At 38.1% G+C, this 20,154-nt stretch overlaps 1 protein-coding gene across 1 annotated transcript in view; it reads left to right on the top strand.

Moving 5' to 3' along the window:
- FAT4 (FAT atypical cadherin 4) overlaps positions 1-20,154 on the top strand; it is a 179,767-nt gene that overhangs the window by 125,934 nt on the left and 33,679 nt on the right. Inside the window, exons 8-9 of the mRNA XM_042935547.1 lie at positions 10,891-11,141; positions 13,122-17,471. Coding sequence (XP_042791481.1) covers positions 10,891-11,141; positions 13,122-17,471 — 4,601 coding nt within the window. The remainder of the gene's footprint in view (positions 1-10,890; positions 11,142-13,121; positions 17,472-20,154) is intronic.

The raw sequence follows: 20,154 nt of genomic DNA, 5'->3' as shown, positions 1-20,154 counted from the left end.
TCTAGCAGACTTTTGGTGGAGTCTGTCGGATTTTCCATGTATAATATCATGTCATCTGCAAAAAGCGAAAGCTTGACTTCATCTTTGCCAATTTGGATGCCTTTGATTTCCTTTTGTTGTCTGATTGCTGATGGTAGAACTTCCAACCTATGTTAAACAACAGCGTTGAGAGTGGACATCCCTGTCGTGTTCCTGATCTCAGGGATAAAGCTCTCAGTTTTTCCCCAGTGAGGATGATGTTAGCTGTGGGCTTTTCATAAATGGCTTTTATGATCTTTAAGTATGTTCCTTCTATCCCGACTTTCTCAAGGGTTTTTATTAAGAAAGGTTGCTGGATTTTGTCAAAGGCCTTTTCTGCATCAATTGACAGGATCATATGGTTCTTCTCTTTTTTTTTTATTAATGTGATGTATCACGTTGCTTGATTTGCGAATGTTGAACCAGCCCTGCATCCCAGGAATGAATCCCACTTGATCATGGTGAATAATTCTTTTTATATGCTGTTGAATTCGATTTGCTAGTATCTTATTGAGAATTTTTGCATCCATATTCATCAGGGATATTGGCCTGTAGTTCTCTTTTTTTACTGGGTCTCTGTCTGGTTTAGGAATCAAAGTAATACTGGCTTCATAGAATGAGTCTGGAAGTTTTCCTTCCCTTTCTATTTCTTGGAATAGCTTGAGAAGGATAGGTATTATCTCTGCTTTAAACGTCTGGTAGAACTCCCCTGGGAAGCCGTCTGGTCCTGGACTCTTATTTGTTGGGAGATTTTTGATAACTGATTCAATTTCTTCTCTGGTTATGGGTCTGTTCAAGCTTTCTATTTCTTCCTGATTGAGTTTTGGAAGAGTGTGGGTGTTTAGGAATTTGTCCATTTCTTCCAGGTTGTCCAATTTGTTGGCATATAATTTTTCATAGTATTCCCTGATAATTGTTTGTATCTCTGAGGGATTGGTTGCAATAATTCCATTTTCATTCATGATTTTATCTATTTGGGTCATCTCCCTTTTCTTTTTGAGAAGCCTGGCTAGAGGTTTGTCAATTTTGTTTATTTTTTCAAAAAACCAACTCTTGGTTTTGTTGATCTGCTCTACAGTTTTTTTAGATTCTATATTGTTTATTTCTGCTCTGGTCTTTATTATTTCTCTTCTTCTGCTGGGTTTAGGCTGCCTTTGCTGTTCTGCTTCTATTTCCTTTAGGTGTGCTGTTAGATTTTGTATTTGGGATTTTTCTTGTTTCTTGAGATAGGCTTGGATTGCAATGTATTTTCCTCTCAGGACTGCCTTCGCTGCGTCCCAAAGCGTTTGGATTGTTGTATTTTCATTTTTGTTTGTTTCCATATATTTTTTAATTTCTTCTCTAATTGCCTGGTTGACCCATTCATTTTTTACTACAGTGTTCTTCAACCTCCATGCTTTTGGAGGTTTTCCAGACTTTTTCCTGTGGTTGATTTCAAGCTTCATAGCATTGTGGTCTGAAAGTATGCATGGTATAATTTCAATTCTTGTAAACTTATGAAGGGCTGTTTTGTGACCCAGTATATGATCTATCTGGGAGAATGTTCCATGTGCACTCGAGAAGAAAGTATATTCTGTTGCTTTGGGATGCAGAGTTCTAAATATATCTGTCAAGTCCATCTGATCCAATGTGTCATTCAGGGCCCTTGTTTCTTTATTGACCGTGTGTCTAGATGATCTATCCATTTCTGGAAGTGGAGTGTTAAAGTCCCCTGCAATTACCACATTCTTATCAATAAGGTTGCTTATGTTTATGAGTAATTGTTTTATATATTTGGGGGCTCCGGTATTCGGCGCATAGACATTTATAGTTGTTAGCTCTTCCTGATGGATAGACCCTGTAATTATTATATAATGCCCTTCTTCATCTCTTGTTACAGCCTTTAATTTAAAGTCTAGTTTGTCTGATATAAGTATGGCTACTCCAGCTTTCTTTTGGCTTCCAGTATCATGATAAATAGTTCTCCATCCCCTCACTCTCAATCTAAAGGTGTCCTCAGGTCTAAAATGAGTCTCTTGTAGACAGCAAATAGATGGGTCTTGTTTTTTTTATCCATTCTGATACCCTATGTCTTTTGGTTGGCACATTTAATCCATTTACATTCAGTGTTATTATAGAAAGATACGGGTTTAGAGTCATTGTGATGTCTGTATGTTGTATGCTTGTAGTGATGTCTCTGGTACTTTGTCTCACAGGGTCTCCCTTAGGATCTCTTGTAGGGCTGGTTTCGTGGTGACAAATTCCTTCAGTTTTTGTTTGTTTGGGAAGACCTTTATCTCTCCTTCTATTCTAAATGACAGACTTGCTGGATAAAGGATTCTCGGCTGCATATTTTTTCTGTTCATCACATTGAAGATCTCGTGCCAATCCTTTCTGGCCTGCCAAGTTTCAAAAGAGAGATCAGTCAGGAGTCTTATAGGTGTCCCTTTATAAGTTAGGGCACGTTTATCCCTTGCTGCTTTCAGAATTTTCTCTTTATCCTTGTATTTTGCCAGTTTGACTATGATATGTCATACAGAAGATCGATTCAAGTTATGTCTGAAGGCAGTTCTCTGTGCCTCTTGGATTTCAATGCCTTTTTCCTTCCCCAGTTCAGGGAAGTTCTCAGCTATAATTTCTTCAAGTACCCCTTCAGCACCTTTCCCTCTCTCTTCCTCCTCTGGGATACCAATTATGCGTATATTATTTCTTTTTAGTGTATCACTTAGTTTCTAATTTTCCCCTCATACTCCTGGATTTTTTTATCTCTCTTTTTCTCAGCTTCCTCTTTTTCCATAACTTTATCTTCTAGTTCACCTATTCTCTCCTCTGCCTCTTCAATCCGAGCTGCCGTCGTTTCCATTTTGTTTTGCATTTCATTTAAAGTGTTTTTCAGCTCCTCCTGACTGTTCCTTAGTCCCTTGATCTCTGTAGCAAGAGATTCTCTGCTGTCCTCTATACTGTTTTCAAGCCCAGTGATTAATTTTATGACTATTATTCTAAATTCACTTTCTGTTATATTATTTAAATCCTTTTTGATCAGTTCATTGGCTGTTGTTATTTCCTGGAGATTCTTCTGAGGGGAATTCTTCCGTTTGGTCATTTTGGATAGTCCCTAGAGTGGTACGGACCTGCGGGGCACTTCCCCTGTGCTGTGGTGTATAACTGGAGTTGGTGGGCGGGGCCGCAGTCCGACCTGATGTCTGCCCCCAGCCCACCGCTGGGGCCACAGTCAGACTGGTGTGTGCCTTCTCTTCCCCTCTCCTAGGGACAGGATTCACTGCGGGGTGGCCTGGCCCGTCTGGGTTACTTGCACACTGCCAGGCTTGTGGTGCTGGGGATCTGGCGTATTAGCCGGGGTGGGTAGGCAAGGTGCACGGGGGCAGGAGGGGCAGGCTTAGCTCGCTTCTCCTTAGGTGATCCACTTCAGGAGGGGCCCTGCGGCAGGGGGAGGGAGTCAGGCCCGCTGCCGGAGGGTTGGCTCCGCAGAAGCACAGTGTTGGGTGTTTGCGCGGAGCTAGCAAGTTCCCTGGCAGGAACTGGTTCCCTTTGGGATTTTGGCTGCGGGATGGGTGAGGGAGATGGCGCTGGCGAGCACCTTTGTTCCCCAACAAACTGAGCTCTGTCGTCCGGGGGCTCAGCAACTCTCCCTCCCTTTGTCCTCTAGCCTTCCCGCTTTCGGAGCAGAGCTGTTAACTTATGACCTCCCAGTTGCTAAGTCGGGCTTGCTGTTGTAACACACTCCGTCCGGCCCCTCCGCTTTTGCCAGCCAGACTCGGGGCTCTGCTTGGCCGGCAGGCCGCCCCTCCGCCTCGGCTTCCTCCCACCAGTCCATGCAGCGAGCACTGCCTCTCTGCCCTTCCTACCTTCTTCCGTGGGCTCTCATCTGCGCTTGGCTCCGGAGACTCCGTTCTGCTAGTCTTCTGGTGGTTTTCTGGGTTAGTTAGGCAGGTGTAGGTGGAATCTAAGTGATCAGCAGGATGCACGGTGAGCCCAGCGTCCTCCTAAGCCGCGATCTTCCTTCCCTCCCCCTAAATTCACTTTTAAATTAACTTAGGACAGACAATTATTACAGCTTAAATTTAAAATACTTTCATAGGTAAAATAAGTAGTGATGCCAACCTAAACCTTATTTACTCTGGCTTCATATCTTTTTAATGGAATATAATACACTTTTATATTAGGTGTTAATTGCTCCTTGCTATGCATAGAATCTGGGGCAAAACCATTCTCCTGGCTAACAGAGCTATTTTATATTAATTTTATGTTGCTTATTTAAATATTACAGTGTAAGTCATTTACCCAACTACTTGTGGGCTCTCTAATAGCACAACCTGTTATGTGTCATATATTGTTACTTTTCCCTTATAGTCTACCATAATCTTACACACAGCAATCACCCAACTAATACTTATTTATATTTTTCTTTCTACCCATTTGATAAAACTATAGATTTGTATGGATGGTGAGTTATACCCTTTATTTCACTTTTAATATTTCCCCTCTAGTAAACTAGACTGCATTAATTCCTAGTCTTTGTCTGGTTTACATATTTGCTTCCCAGACAGACACTCATTCCAAAGTTAGCTTTTAAGGAAATGTATCCCTTTTTATCCCAACTGGACCAAATCTCCATTTAAACCTTATTTCTAATTTTATGTCATAGCAGTGGGGAAACTTACAAAATTGTATTGACAGGGTCAACATTCAAAGGTGAGTCCCTTACTCTGTGCTCTTAATGCCATCCCATTTAACTTCCTCCACATCTTTAATTTAACAGTTTTTGCATTTCTCTCTTGAATCTTCAAATCATCCCTCTTCCCTGAATCATGTATTTATCCCTATGGAAATGCTCAGAATATCTGGTATTGAATGCTGTTTTTTTTATTTACCTGCCATGACTTAGAAAAGTCATGTTCGTGTCTCTAAGGCTCAGTGTATTCATCAGTAAAAGTGGAGATAAGAATTGTTATTTTATAATTTGTGAGAGTTAAATATATATTGATCACCTACTATGTGCCAAGTAGTATATATGTAATCAGTTAATATGCATAAATGTCTCTAATACAATTATCAGGACCCAAAACTCATTAAATTAATGTTTTTTTTTTCTTGTTAATCTTCTTATATCTATTTTATTCCTAATATAGTCTTCCTTTCACAACATCTGCACCCTAGTCGTGACTGACACCTAAATAAATGCATTGAATGAATGATTCCAATATTCTTAGAACTGCTGTTTGCACTCACTTTTTTTTTTTTTATATCACACTTTTGAGAGACTGGGTCATTATCTCACAGTTTTCTCCAGCCATTTTTTCCCAAAAATCTTCCAACTGGTTTTTCTCCTTCATTGATCTGTGAAAAAATAATCTATCCAAAGATTCTGCTGAAATTTACCAAGTTCAGTGACTTTTTCTGAGTCTTTATTTTCCTTTACCTTTTGCAATATTTGCACCACAGATCATCCTTTCTTTTTGACCTTTTTTTTCTCGTCAGTGTCTATGGAAATGTTAACTCTTATTTCTCACTCTGCATTTCTGACTACACTTTCTAATTTACCTTCTAATCTCCTCTTTCTCTCTTTGCAAAGTAATTTAGATATTCCCCATAATATTTTTCTCAGTCCTTTTTTTTTCTTTTTTTGGTGTGTGTGTGAGAGCAAAAGAGTGAGAGAGCAAGAAAAGTGAGAGAGCATGAGCTAGAGAGAGAAGGAGAGGGAGAATATTTCAATTTTCACAGCTGCAACCACCCAGAAAACTATGCAGAAGCCTCTAAATCTGTGGTATCGATTCCGACTCCATCCCAGAGATCCCCTTCCTGTATTTCTAACTCTGTAGGAGACATCTCTACCTGGAGGATCTGCTGGCAGCAGGAGCACAGCATATCAGAAGCTCCTAACTTTCCTGTTTCTCATCTTGGCATTCTGCTTTCTCTTAATGGTGTTGTCTTGCTTTTTTCATCGATGTTGGATAGCCAGGGGTCACCCTCTCCCCCTATACTCAGTCAGTGGACAAGTTCTCATGTTTCTTCTTTACTAAGGCCTCTGGCACCCATTCTCTTCTGTGCATTTTTCCTGCCAAGATTCTAGTTCAATCCACAATTACATCATGCCTGGACTATTATAATAAAAATTAACTTTCTTCCCTGACTCTGGTTTCTAATCTCTATACTACCCTGTACTGTATAATTTTGAAGCCCTCACTATGTCCTGGGCACTTTAAGTTCCAACGAGTTAGGACCTCCAGCCACCACAAGGAGAACAGTTCAGTATAGGAGATAATTTTGTAATCTTGAAATTATAGTACTTTGCAACAAGTATAGTTTACGCACAGAATGGGTGGAAAGAATAGCATACTCGATGCTGTTCGAAGAAATCAGTAGAAGCTTCAAGTACTTGATGATTTCTGGAAAGACTGAGAAGTAGCTTATCACAAAATAAGGGATGACAGACCTTCTAGGCAAAGACAACAACAGGCACAAAGGCAAAGGGCTCTGCAGAAACATGGTATCAGAGAAGCAAAGCGGTTCCGTATGGTCAGTGTGGATTAGGAATGGGCCTTGTATATCATATGAAAAAAGTCACACACCTTTCTGTGTCTAATGGGAGAAACAACTGAATTGTTCGAGCTGGGCAATCACACGACTAGTTTACGTTTTATGATGATTGATCTCTCGGTACTGTAGGAAGTAGTCTGGATGAAGCAAAGCCTGAGTCAGTGAATGAAAGAGCAACGGCAGTAATATGAACCAGCTTGGGCGTTCAGTGGCTCAGCTTTAACAGTGATACTCCCTTCCTCAAAATCCTTCAACTTCCAGTTTGCCTGTGGCATAATGCCCAGGCTCCATATTCCAGTCACTCCATAAATGGCCCCAGCGTCTTCCCGAGCTTATTCTGCACAAACCCTCAACATATAGCCAAACTTTCAGCCTCACTGGATCACTTTCTGCCCCTGGGAAAAGGATCTGTGCTTTCCCAAGCTTTATGGCTTTGTTCGAGTTCTTCTGTATCCTAGATCCAGGTTCTGCAAATGGCAATCTATAGGCTAAACCTGCATTTGTAAGTAAAGTTGTATTGGGATATAGCCATGCCCGTTCATGTATGTATTGTCTGCGGCTGCTTTTGTCCTGCAACAGCAAGCTGAGTATTGCAACAGAGCTCTTATGGCCTGCAGAGGCATATTGACTAGCACTAGCCTTTTAAGGAAAAAAATTTGCTGACTCCTGACCTAGACCACCTTTCTCCTTTTTCACCACTATTGCAAGATGGGTACCTCCTTTAAAGCTCAGCTTAACTTTAGCCTTCTTCACAGAAAGCTTTCCTTTAATCATTCCAGTCAAAAGTGGTCTCTTTGTCTTTCGGATAACTAGAGCAATGCTTCTACTTGAATATACTGCCTTGTTTTGTATTTCTCTCTTTCTTCCATTCAGAATGTAAGCTTGAGGACAGGATTTTCACCTACTTCTCCAAGTGTCTATCAATTAGTCCACCTAGACATTTGACTAAATATGTAGATGGATTATAATAGATTATATATGATAGAGTATTATATTATAATTGAATATGTGTATATACTCCGTTATGTGTGTAAAACTAGACTTTTAATTCTCATCATGTACCAATTACAATACCAAGTGCATTTCATATGAAATTACATTTAATGCTCCAAAGTACTAAGTGAAAGGAACGTATATGTGATCGACACTTTATAAATGGAGAGAAAAGACTTAGAAAGAAGGAATTTTATGAATTTAAGTGTTAGAAGTGAGGTAAAAATTCATGTCCAAGTGAATTGTGTTTCAAAGTGCACACAATTTAATACAGAAACTGAATTATTGTATTCTTGCAACATACAGCACAGTGCTTTATGCTCCTAGTAGATGTCAGGAAGAGGCAAAAAAAAAAAAAAAAAAAAAAAGATTAAAAAATCAAATTGTGATATTTTAGCTTTAAAAGTGCAAAAGTGATTTAGATTTTAGGTAACAATGATGTCAGTCTATGCCCATAATTTGAAACAGTAATTTCTTATTCTTGAATCTGCAAATAAATATTTGTTGATTTGCACCAAACCAAATCAATGGAAACCAATTCTACATTGACACACACCTTGAGCACTAGTTCCTTTTAGTCTTAGCAAGCAGGTACAGCATTTCTTGCCTTCACTCCAGCTGAGTTTTACCTTCTTTATACTGTAGTATGATAGAACAAGTGGGTGTTGAGTCCTAAAGACTAGATTTTCAAATTCAAAGTCTAGATTGACCTGTTGTAGATAGTATGCTTTGTTGTGCAAGTGTATTAGTCTCTCTTAGATTCAGATTCATTATCTATAAAAAATCCAAAACAAAACCAAAATGTCAGGATTGTTTTGAACCTAAACGAGAGCATATATAAAGTGCCTTGTAGCCTGTGCTCAGTATAAGGACACGGTAAGATGCTGCAGAACTTTAAACCCCAGCATAGATGTTCAGGTGTGAAAGGACAGCACAAAACCCAATGTGATAAAGTTAATATCCATAAAAGAAATTTTGGACCAGAGAAGGAGGAAAGATCTTCATGAAGGGATGAGAACTAAACCAGGATTCAAGTGATAGAGGAAAGGCAAACCTGGGCATGTTATCTTGAACGTCTATCCACTTATAGAACCACTTGTGTCCCTTCTATATGTGTGTGTTTTTTAACTTACAAGTATATATCAGATAAAACTGATACTGTAGATATTATGAGGCATTTTCAGAATACTTCATATGTAAAATAGACTTTTTGGAGGGCTCCTGGGTGGCTCAGTAAGTTAAACATCCAACTTCAACTCGGGTCATGATCTCACAGGTCACGCATCGAGCCCTGTGCTGACAGATCAGAGCCTGGAGCCTGCTTTGGATTCTGTGTCCCCTCTCTTCTCTGCCCCTCCTAATCTCTGTCTCTTTCTCTCTCTCTCAAAAATAAATAAACATTAAAAAATTTAAATAGACTTTTGATACACTTCAGAATTAGGTAAAGTCTAGAAAAAAAATCACATACTAGTGTGACAGTTTATTTTTTAATGTTTAAAAATAGTAAAGATATTAATTACTTTTAAATAGAGAGGCTCCTGGGTGGCTCAGTCGGTTGAGCATTCGACTTCAGCTCAGGTCATGGAATCGTGGTTTGTGAGTTCGAGTCCCGCGTCGTGCTCTGTGCTAACAAATAGCTCAGAGCCTAGAGCCTACTTCAGAACTCACATCATTTGCTTTTCAACATGTTGCTCTTCCTAATACATCACAGTCTTGTCATAGACAAATATCCAAATCTAAAATGCATGCATTTTTCATCATTTTAACTTTATTTGTATTTGTGAATAATTGAGGTAATATTTAATCAATCCCTGAACTTTGCTGTCATAAAGCTGTAAAAAAGTTTGTGGTGCTATGAGTTACGAATTGCTCTTTTTCCCTGTTTGATAGTTTCTACATCTACTGATAGACACAAGGTTTCTCAGAATAAGATGACACAATTCTCATAATTCAGGTTCTTACAGAATTTATTGAAAGGGTAAAATAATTTGATTATTTCATAAGTCCTGATTTTATAACTTTAAGAATTCATTTACAAACCTGTGATATTTTTATTTTGATAAAGGGAATAGATATCTACTGTATAAAGGCAGTAATTATACTTTATAAAGAGTCACTTCTGGTCCAGGAAATGCTATTCTCATTTACTGCTGATCCTGGCATGTGAGTATGCCAAAATGTATTGAAAGTCTGAGTGATATCAAGTACTCTGTAAATACTGAAGTCATTTCTCAGCCAAACACCCCCTGTACCTTTTTTTTTTTTCTATTTTGTTATCATTTGATAGGACTTCTACTTTTTAAAAATATCAGCTCCTGAGTAGTTCATTATTTCTCTAAAAAGGATAAAATTGCTGAATGTTAGTTTTAAACTGTGAGCTTAATAGGAGGAATGCCCATTCCACTTACTGCAATGTAGACCTTTTTCTACTGTTAGATATACTTGCTGTTGCTTTGTTTTCATGGGCACAAACCAAACTATAGAAACATGCAGTTAATTCTAACAAGGCCATTTCTTTGTTAGTCTAAAGGAGAAGACTTTTAAAGACATCCATTTCCTTGCCACCCTCCAACTCTAAAAACAATGGACCATAGCCAGTTTCTGAACCTTCAAGCTTAGCTACTTCTTTTCTAGTTGATCTCTGAGGAATATACAGATAGCTTTCTCTTCATAAAGAAGAGAGAAGGTGTTCTCAGAGGAAACTCCTGCCTATTAACCAATCTGGTTAGCATCAGAATATCCATGAAAATGTCATACCTCTCCTGACAACAAGAAAGAAAAACATAGCCATATGAGGAATGACAAATGAGAGAATTAGTAAGCAGGAATGTCTCTGTATAAATAATCAGTTCTTTAGTTGTTCTGGGTAGGCGGTGGATGTCAAATACAGTGTTTTGTCTTTAAAAAATAAGATCTTCAACTTATCTTCTCTGGTTTATTATGGTACCCAGCAGAAAAGTAATTTTTAGATTCATTTAACAGATGTCCATTTGTGATCCTGGCCACTAACCGCAATATTAGAGCGAGGCCCTGATTTATGCCTTCAGGTTCACTTATTTATAACACAATAGTCTTCTGGGTATATTTTGGGGACTTGCATGATCCAAAAAATCCAGAGATCTTGTGAGGACCTGCTTGAGCTCACTGGACATCTCACAGTAAAGATTGTCAATGTGATACATAAAATTTGAAATATTTATCTTCTAGCCATATTCTTTAATTGTTGTGTGATTGTACTTCTAATGATTTGTTTTTACATTTCTGCCTCAGTTTCTAAATCGTAGTGAATAGATGCTACAATATGAACACCAGAAAAAATATGCCCATCTCTGTTCTCTTTAGTTATAGAATCATTGGTGGAAACTCTCAGTTCACCATCAACCCATCCACAGGACAAATCATCACAAGTGCATTGCTAGACAGGGAAACAAAAGAGAATTACACTTTAGTTGTGGTCTCCAGTGATGCTGGATCCCCGGAGCCTCTTTCCAGTTCTGCCAGTGTGCTTGTCACTGTGACTGATGTCAATGACAACCCACCAAGATTTCAACATCACCCATATGTCACACACATCCCGTCTCCTACTCCTCCAGGTAATCAAGCCAACTCTAAGGTGTCATGGATAAATGCAATCTATACATTGGACGTTTTCTATAAATATATTTTTGTTACTTTTATATGAATATTTCTGATACAGCTTAGCTTCATAGATCCTCTAAATTCAACTTGTTTTGACTAACGAAACTGAAGGAATGTTGAATCTTCATAAATGATTTTTTTTTTTTATTTTAGCCTAATTGTGTTTAAGATTTTATAGTTGCTACATCTTTCCTGGTACTGTTTCTTAATATAATTTGAATATTTTCAAATGATTAAAATAGTCACTTCATAGTCAAGAAGGGTTCTGCCCAGAGATGTAATTTGTTTGTAAATTCCCTGAGAGGAGAGACGTTGTTTCTTTTTCTTTCTTTCTCTCTTTCTTTCTTTCTTCCTTTCTTTTTGCCATATGCTATTTCCTGAAACATCTGAGAGGCAGAAAGCATTCAACTATATTTGTGGGTAGAAAATAAAGATTTTATTTTAATCCTTCATAGGTAGGTTTTCAAAAATATTTAATGAGTGAATAATTCTAATGAATTATTATTATTAATATTTTATTCCAGTTTTGACGGATGAAGATTTTCTGTTAGTAAGTTTATGAAGACATTAGTGACCACTTTCATATGACACTATATGCATTTATCTTCCTTCATTTAAATTTACTTTGGTTTCATTTGCTTGTTTGTAAAAAATGGCAAGCTCTCTAAAGAACCGCACAAATAATCTGCCATTTGTAATCTTTGAGATGTGTTTCCAAACAGGAAAATATACAAATATAGGCCCAAATTAATTTGATCTGCTTTGCTTTAAAATACTTTTAATTAGAAGGAAAAGCAAATGGATCCAGGATCTCTTCTCTCAGTGATGTTTGATCTCATATTCACTTGAGAATGTCAGATTGATACCAATTCAAAGTATAAAATGCATAAATTTCTGTGCCAATCTTTTATCAAAAGGAAATGTCAATATCAAAGTCATATATCCCTGATGAAGGCCTGTAGCTGAAATGATGCCGGCAGGCATGATTCTAATTACATCCAGTGTGTGGTGATGCAATATAGCATCCCCTATAAAAAGGGAGTATGTAATGCTTAAGCATCTTTTCCTCATTAGACTTATTATAATTAATAAGAATCACTGGCCTTAATAAAAGACTTTTCGCTTTTGTCACAAACTTTACTGTAGGGTATGAATACAGGTTTGGAAAAGGTTTTTTGAATGAGTACATCAAAAACATGTCCTTATGGCAGTTTTCCTGCGTATTTCTGCTACAATCTGTTTCATTGGCATTCATCCCAAGCACTAACTTTTGGAATCCAAATTGACTCCATTCTTCCTCAGTTCTTATTTCATACTACTTTATAATTGTTCTAATTGATTTGTGAATATATGTATTCATATATGTATATATATTTTGTCTCCATGTGATAATAGATCACAGATAAAAGAATTTTGCCAAAAAATGGTGAATTAAAGAATCACAGTAATTTTAAAAAATGTATTAAAAATATTGTTGACTTGATTACATGTATGGTAATTCAAAGATACTTTAAGACCTAAGAGAGCAATTATCTTTTTTCATTGGGCAGAAACGTAGCTCTTAGCAGAACTCACATAGTATCATGTTTGTTGAAAGTTGTCTTATGTACAATTTTTCTCCTAGGAACTATAATTCTGAATGATTAGCCATTGCTCTTCACTGTGCTTTTCTCAAAGGCATACTGAAAAGTATTAAATCTAGTAGACCATATGGGTTTTAGTTAGAAAATGGCAGGTCAGCCCCTAAAGACTACCATTAAGTAGATTTGACTTGGGAACTTCAGAGATAATATAGGAGTTACTGTTCTTCCCAGTAATCATGAGAAAATTAAGTTATACTAGGGAGCAATATAATACTTTGTATACATTAATCCACTATCAAATGTTTTGTTTGGGTTCCATGTGATTATAACTGTACGCTCCATCTTTTATAGGTTCCTTCGTCTTTGCGGTTACAGTCACAGATGCTGATATTGGACCCAATTCTGAGCTGCATTATTCTCTTTCGGGCAGAAACTCTGAAAAATTTCACATTGACCCACTGAGGGGAGCTATTATGGCAGCTGGACCACTAAATGGGGCTTCAGAAGTGACATTTTCTGTACATGTAAAAGACGGTGGCTCATTTCCAAAGACAGATTCTACCACAGTGACTGTTAGGTTTGTGAACAAGGCAGATTTCCCTAAAGTCAGAGCCAAGGAACAGACTTTCATGTTCCCTGAAAACCAGCCAGTCGGCACTCTTGTCACCACCATTACTGGGTCCTCCTTGAGAGGAGAACCTTTGTCCTATTATATTGCAAGTGGGAATCTCGGCAGTACATTCCAAATCGATCAGTTAACAGGGCAAGTGTCCATTAGTCAACCTCTAGATTTTGAAAAGATACAAAAATATGTTATATGGATAGAGGCCAGAGATGGAGGCTTCCCTCCTCTATCCTCTTATGAGAAACTTGACTTAACAGTATTAGATGTCAATGATAACTCCCCAGTTTTTAAGGAAGATCCATTTGTATCTGAAATATTGGAAAACCTCTCCCCTCGAAAAATTCTTACTGTTTCAGCAATGGATAAGGATAGTGGACCCAATGGACAGTTAGATTATGAAATTGTTAATGGCAACAAAGAACATAGTTTCACTATTAATCACGCCACTGGCGAAATTAGAAGCATTCGGTCGTTAGACAGGGAAAAAATATCGCAGTATGTGCTCACCATAAAGTCCTCGGACAAAGGCTCCCCTTCTCAGAGTACCTCAGTAAAAGTCATCATTAACATTTTAGATGAAAATGACAATGCCCCAAGGTTCTCGCAAATATTTAGTGCCTATGTTCCTGAAAATTCCCCTTTAGGATACACAGTTACACGTGTCACAACTTCTGATGAAGACATTGGTGTAAATGCAATCAGTAGATATTCTATAACGGACACAAGTCTTCCATTTACAATTAATCCCAGCACAGGGGATATTGTAATTAGCAGACCTTTAAATAGAGAAGATACGGACCGTTACAGAATCCGAGTTTCCGCACATGATTCTGGGTGGACTGTGAGTACAGATGTCACGATATTTGTGACAGATGTCAATGACAATGCTCCAAGATTTAGCAGACCCTCTTACTATTTAGATTGTCCTGAACTTACTGAAATTGGCTCCAAAGTGACTCAGGTATCTGCAACAGATCCTGATGAGGGATCAAATGGGCAAGTTTTTTATTTTATAAAATCTCAGTCAGAGTATTTCAGGATTAACGCCACCACAGGAGAGATTTTCAATAAACAGGTCTTAAAATACCAAAATGTCAGTGGCATCAGTAATGTGAACATCAACAGACACAGTTTTATAGTGACATCTTCAGATCGAGGTAATCCTTCATTACTCAGTGAGACAACAGTTACCATCAACACAGTGGACAGTAACGACAATGCACCACAGTTTCTTAAAGGTAAATATTTTACTCCGGTCACCAAAAATGTTAAAGTCGGTACGAAGTTAATCAAAGTTACAGCAGTAGATGATAGAGATTTTGGACTGAATTCTGAAGTGGAGTATCTGATTTCTAATGAAAATCATTTCGGAAAATTCAAGTTGGACAACAGTACAGGGTGGATTTCAGTAGCATCTTCCCTGATCTCTGACTTAAATCAAAACTTTGTGATTACTGTCACCGCAAGAGATAAAGGAAACCCTCCGCTTTCATCCCAAGCAACTGTTCAAATAATTGTCACTGAGGAAAACTACCATACGCCCGAATTCTCTCAAAGTCACATGAGTGCAACCATCCCTGAAAGCCATAGTATCGGGGCCATTGTCAGAACCGTTTCTGCAAGAGACAGAGATGCAGCGATGAATGGCTTAATTAGGTACAGTATTTCTTCAGGGAACGAAGAAGGCATTTTTGCAATCAATTCCTCCACAGGTATATTAACACTAGCCAAAGCTCTTGATTATGAGCTATGCCAGAAACATGAGATGACTATTACTGCAACAGATGGAGGATGGGTTGCAAGAACTGGTTACTGCAGCGTGACTGTAAATGTGATCGATGTGAATGACAATTCTCCAGTATTCTTCCCTGATGAATATTTCCCTACTGTTTTGGAAAATGCCCCAAGTGGAACAACAGTCATCCACCTAAATGCTACAGACGCTGATTCGGGAACCAATGCTGTGATTGCATACACCGTCCAGTCATCTGACAGCGACCTCTTTGTCATTGATCCTAACACAGGAGTCATCACCACTCAGGGCTTCCTGGATTTTGAAACCAAGCAGAGCTACCATCTTACTGTGAAAGCCTTCAATGTCCCTGATGAAGAAAGGTGCAGTTTTGCCACTGTTAATATACAATTAAAAGGCACAAATGAGTACGTGCCTCGCTTTGTTTCCAAACTTTACTATTTTGAAATCTCAGAAGCAGCTCCCAAAGGCACAATTGTTGGAGAAGTGTTTGCCAGCGACCGTGATTTGGGCACCGATGGGGAGGTACACTATTTGATTTTTGGTAACAGTAGGAAGAAGGGTTTCCAGATCAATAAGAAGACTGGGCAGATTTATGTTTCTGGCCTTCTCGATAGGGAAAAAGAAGAGAGGGTATCTTTGAAGGTACTGGCCAAGAATTCTGGCAGCATTAGAGGTGCCGATATAGACGAGGTCACTGTAAACGTCACTGTACTTGATGCCAATGACCCACCCATTTTTAGTTTAAACATCTACAGTGTTCAGATCAGTGAAGGGGTCCCAACTGGAACCCATGTGACATTTGTCAGTGCCTTTGACTCAGACTCTGTCCCCAGCTGGAGCAGGTTTTCTTACTTCATTGGATCAGGGAATGAAAATGGTGCCTTTTCCATTAATCCACAGACGGGACAGATCACTGTCACAGCAGAATTAGACAGAGAAACCCTACCTGTCTATAATCTCACGGTGTTGGCTATTGATTCAGGGACCCCCTCCGCTACAGGAAGTGCCTCCCTGTTAGTGACCCTAGAAGATATAAATGATAATGGACCTATGTTGACCATCAGTGAAGGTGAAGTTATGGAAAACAAACGCCCAGGAACTCTGGTGATGACCCTTCAGTCCACTGATCCTGATCTCCCTCCAAATCAAGGCCCTTTTACCTATTACTTGCTGAGCACAGGTCCTGCCACCAATTATTTTAGTCTGAACACTGCTGGAGTTCTGAGCACAACCAGAGAGATTGACAGAGAACAGATTGCAGACTTCTACCTGTCTGTGATTACTAGGGATTCTGGTGTTCCTCAAATGTCTTCCACAGGAACCGTGCATATCACAGTTATAGACCAAAATGACAATCCTTCACAGTCTCGGACTGTGGAGATATTTGTTAATTATTATGGCAATTTATTTCCTGGTGGGATATTAGGCTCTGTGAAGCCGCAGGATCCGGATGTGTTAGATACCTTCCACTGCTCCCTTACTTCAGGAGTTACAAGCCTGTTCAGTATTCCGAGGGGTACTTGTGATCTGAATTCACAGCCAAGGTCAACAGACGGCACGTTTGATCTCACTGTCCTTAGCAATGATGGAGTTCACAGCACAGTCACGAGCAATATCCGAGTTTTCTTTGCTGGATTTTCTAATGCTACTGTGGATAACAGCATCCTACTGCGTCTCAGCATTCCAACAGTAAAGGACTTCTTGACTAACCACTACCTTCATTTTCTACGCATTGCCAGTTCCCAACTGACAGGCTTAGGGACTGCTGTGCAACTTTATGGTGCATACGAGGAGAACAATAGAACGTTTCTTTTAGCAGCTGTGAAACGAAACAGTAATCAGTATGTGAATCCCAGTGGTGTAGCCACCTTCTTTGAAAGCATCAAAGAGATCCTTCTCCGGCAGAGTGGAGTAAAGGTAGAATCTGTGGATCATGACTCATGTGTTCACGGCCCATGTCAGAATGGAGGGAGCTGTATAAGAAGACTGGCTGTGAGCTCTGTATTAAAGAGCCACGAGAGTCTCCCAGTCATCATTGTGGCAAATGAACCTCTGCAGCCTTTCTTATGCAAGTGTCTGCCAGGTTATGCTGGTAGCTGGTGTGAAATAGATATAGATGAATGCCTTCCATCCCCTTGCCACAATGGTGGGACCTGTCACAATTTAGTGGGAGGATTTTCCTGCAGCTGCCCAGATGGCTTCACTGGCAGGGCCTGTGAGAGAGATGTCAATGAGTGCCTGCCTGGTCCCTGCAAGAACGGTGCTGTCTGCCAAAATGTTCCAGGAAGCTTCAACTGTGTTTGCAAAACTGGATACACAGGTATGACAATGTTTGGCTTTTTCACTAAGGCTTTAGTCATGTCAAGTATAGTAGAAAGCAGTGTGTTTTGTCACTTTTAAATGGTTTTCCATAATCATAGCAAATGCTTTAAGTACTTACTATTGGCCTACACTGTTCTAAGGACTTTACCTGTATTTATTTTACTTACTTTTCACAAGAGACCCATGAGGTTGGGATAAATATTTTCCAGTTTATACAGATAGCGAAGCTGAAGGAGAGAGAAGGTAAGTCAGTTTTCTGAGATGACCCAGATTTGTCATAGAGTCAGGTGGTAAGCCTACACAGTTATTTCCAGAGTTTAAGCTCTCAATCTGCTAAATGTCTTGTACAAGAGCAAAAACCATATAATGTCTTCAAATAAGAGTGTTCTCAAGTCTAAGGCATAAGGCCTGGACCATTTGATGTCCTAAATATGTCAACAATGGTTGTTGATTCTTTTATTTTATTGTCATCTTTTTTTTTTTTTGGTGTATCTTCATCATTTTTATGATCTTTTAAAATCATTGTCATTATTACTGAAATTTGATCCATATTTGAGGGCAGCAAGAGCAATGTGTTAAGATTGAAATTAAAATGCCATGTATTTCAACTAGTCAGGTAGAAGGCATAATACCTGACTTCTCTGGAAAATCACAACAGAACTGAACCACAATTTACCTTGACATTTTAGAAGCATAATAAAACATACAGCAGCAAATATGTTTCACTAGTCTTTGGCATTTTAACAGGGTATGATGTACAAATATACATATATCTCTATAAGTTTCTGTCTCTAATTATCTAGCTAGCTAGCTAGCTATCATCTATCATCTATCTACTAACTGATCAGTGGTTGGTGCACCTTCAATGTGTGTAAATATTATGCTTTTAATAAGTCTGAGGAGAGAAAAATTCTCTGCTGTCATTTGCACACTATACATTGTTAGTCCATATATATTACATTGAGTTGCTTTGCAGGGTTTATAAACACAATTTAAAGTACCAGCAAAATAGATAAAACCAGGACATAGTTTTTTTTTTTTTTTTTAATTTGGTAAATATCTTGCAGAATAATATTTCAAAAGAAGTTTTTATAAGAAAATACATTTACATATTGTATTTTCAAATAGGTGCCCATCATGTATATACTAATGGTTTTATATTTGAAGAATTGAATTGCTTGATAGTGACATAAAGCAAGTGTGAATGAGTCAAGGTTTAACATACAAGCTTTGCCTATTAACAAAATAATATCCTTGAACTATAGATGAAGAAAAGGTGCAACAATAATGTATAATGAAAAGAATCAGGAATTTGATAGTATTTGATTTAACTATAGCTTTTGGAAAGTCATTTAACCTTGCTGACCTTCAATTTCTCCATCTGCAAAATGAGATTAATCATATTTACTTATCTTTCAGGCTTGTGGTAATGAATAAAGATAATGCTTGTAAAACGTCCACCAGAGTGTCCAGCATTCAATAACTAGTAATGTAAATTAGTTGTATTAGTAGTGGTGTTATAGAGGGGCAGCACAGAATTTCTAAAAAGACAGAAGCCTCAATGCACAAGTTGTGAATCCTACTACAGTTGTATTCTTAGCATTGTGAGTAATTTGGCTCCATCTAAGTTATCAGTTCAGAATTTCTAGAAAATCTTCCTCAATCTTTCCTACTCCAACCCCAAAAATTACTTCCTCTGTTGAAAATTCAACAATAAGGATTATTTTTGTCCATTTTAGTATAATATGCTCATTCACATTTAGATTTAAAATGAGTTTATACTTAGTCCTAAAATGAAAAATGTGTGAAGGCATTTGGTAGTAGATAGGAAACAGGGAAAGTACCGTGGGTATGAGCAAAAGCACCATATGCTGATTGCAGCATAAATGTTGCTTCATGATTGGGCATAGAATTAATTCTTTAACATTAATTCTTTCTTTCTTCATTACATTAGATTTAAACGTACATTGCCTACTTTTCTAAATGTAGTAGTTGAAACTTTTAGGAATGCCTTTCTTTTCATTATTAAATATGCATATCATTTATTAGGTGGCTATTTAAAGCACTGCTTTAGGGGAGCTTGGGTGGTTCAGTTGATTAACCATCCCACTCTTGATCTTGGCTCAGGTCATGATCTCTCAGTTCATGAGTTCAAGCCCTGCATTGGGCTCTCCGCTGATAGCACAGAGCCTGGTTAGGATTCTGTCTCTCCCTCTCTGTCCCTTCCCAGCTTGTGCTCTCTCTTACTCTCTCAATATAGATAAATAAACTTAAAAAAAAAAAAGCACTTCTTAAAGTCTTTGCATCATAGACATTATTATTCACTTATTCATTTAGTTCTCAAAATTCAATGAAACTGTATTATCACTATTATTATTCTTATTTTAAGGGCAAAAAATATTGGGATATTGGGTCTCAGATAGGTTAAAAGAGATTAAATAACTTGCCTCTTGCATGGCACAGAAGATGGTCTAAATGAGTCTTGACTATAAACTTGACTCCTTTCTATTTTTTTTATGTATGTGATTCTTCATCACATACTTTTTTATATGTATACAATTTTTATATTTTTTTCTTATATGTGATTTCTATATGTGATTCTTCATCACACATTTGTTTGTATTTGCTATAGAGTATTATGGCAAGTCCATGATATCTTTTGAGAACTTTTTGTACGTTTT

The sequence above is a fragment of the Panthera leo genome, chromosome B1, assembly GCF_018350215.1.
Source record: "Panthera leo isolate Ple1 chromosome B1, P.leo_Ple1_pat1.1, whole genome shotgun sequence".
Lineage (NCBI taxonomy): Eukaryota > Metazoa > Chordata > Mammalia > Carnivora > Felidae > Panthera > Panthera leo.
This window is presented reverse-complemented; position numbering and strand designations above follow the sequence as displayed.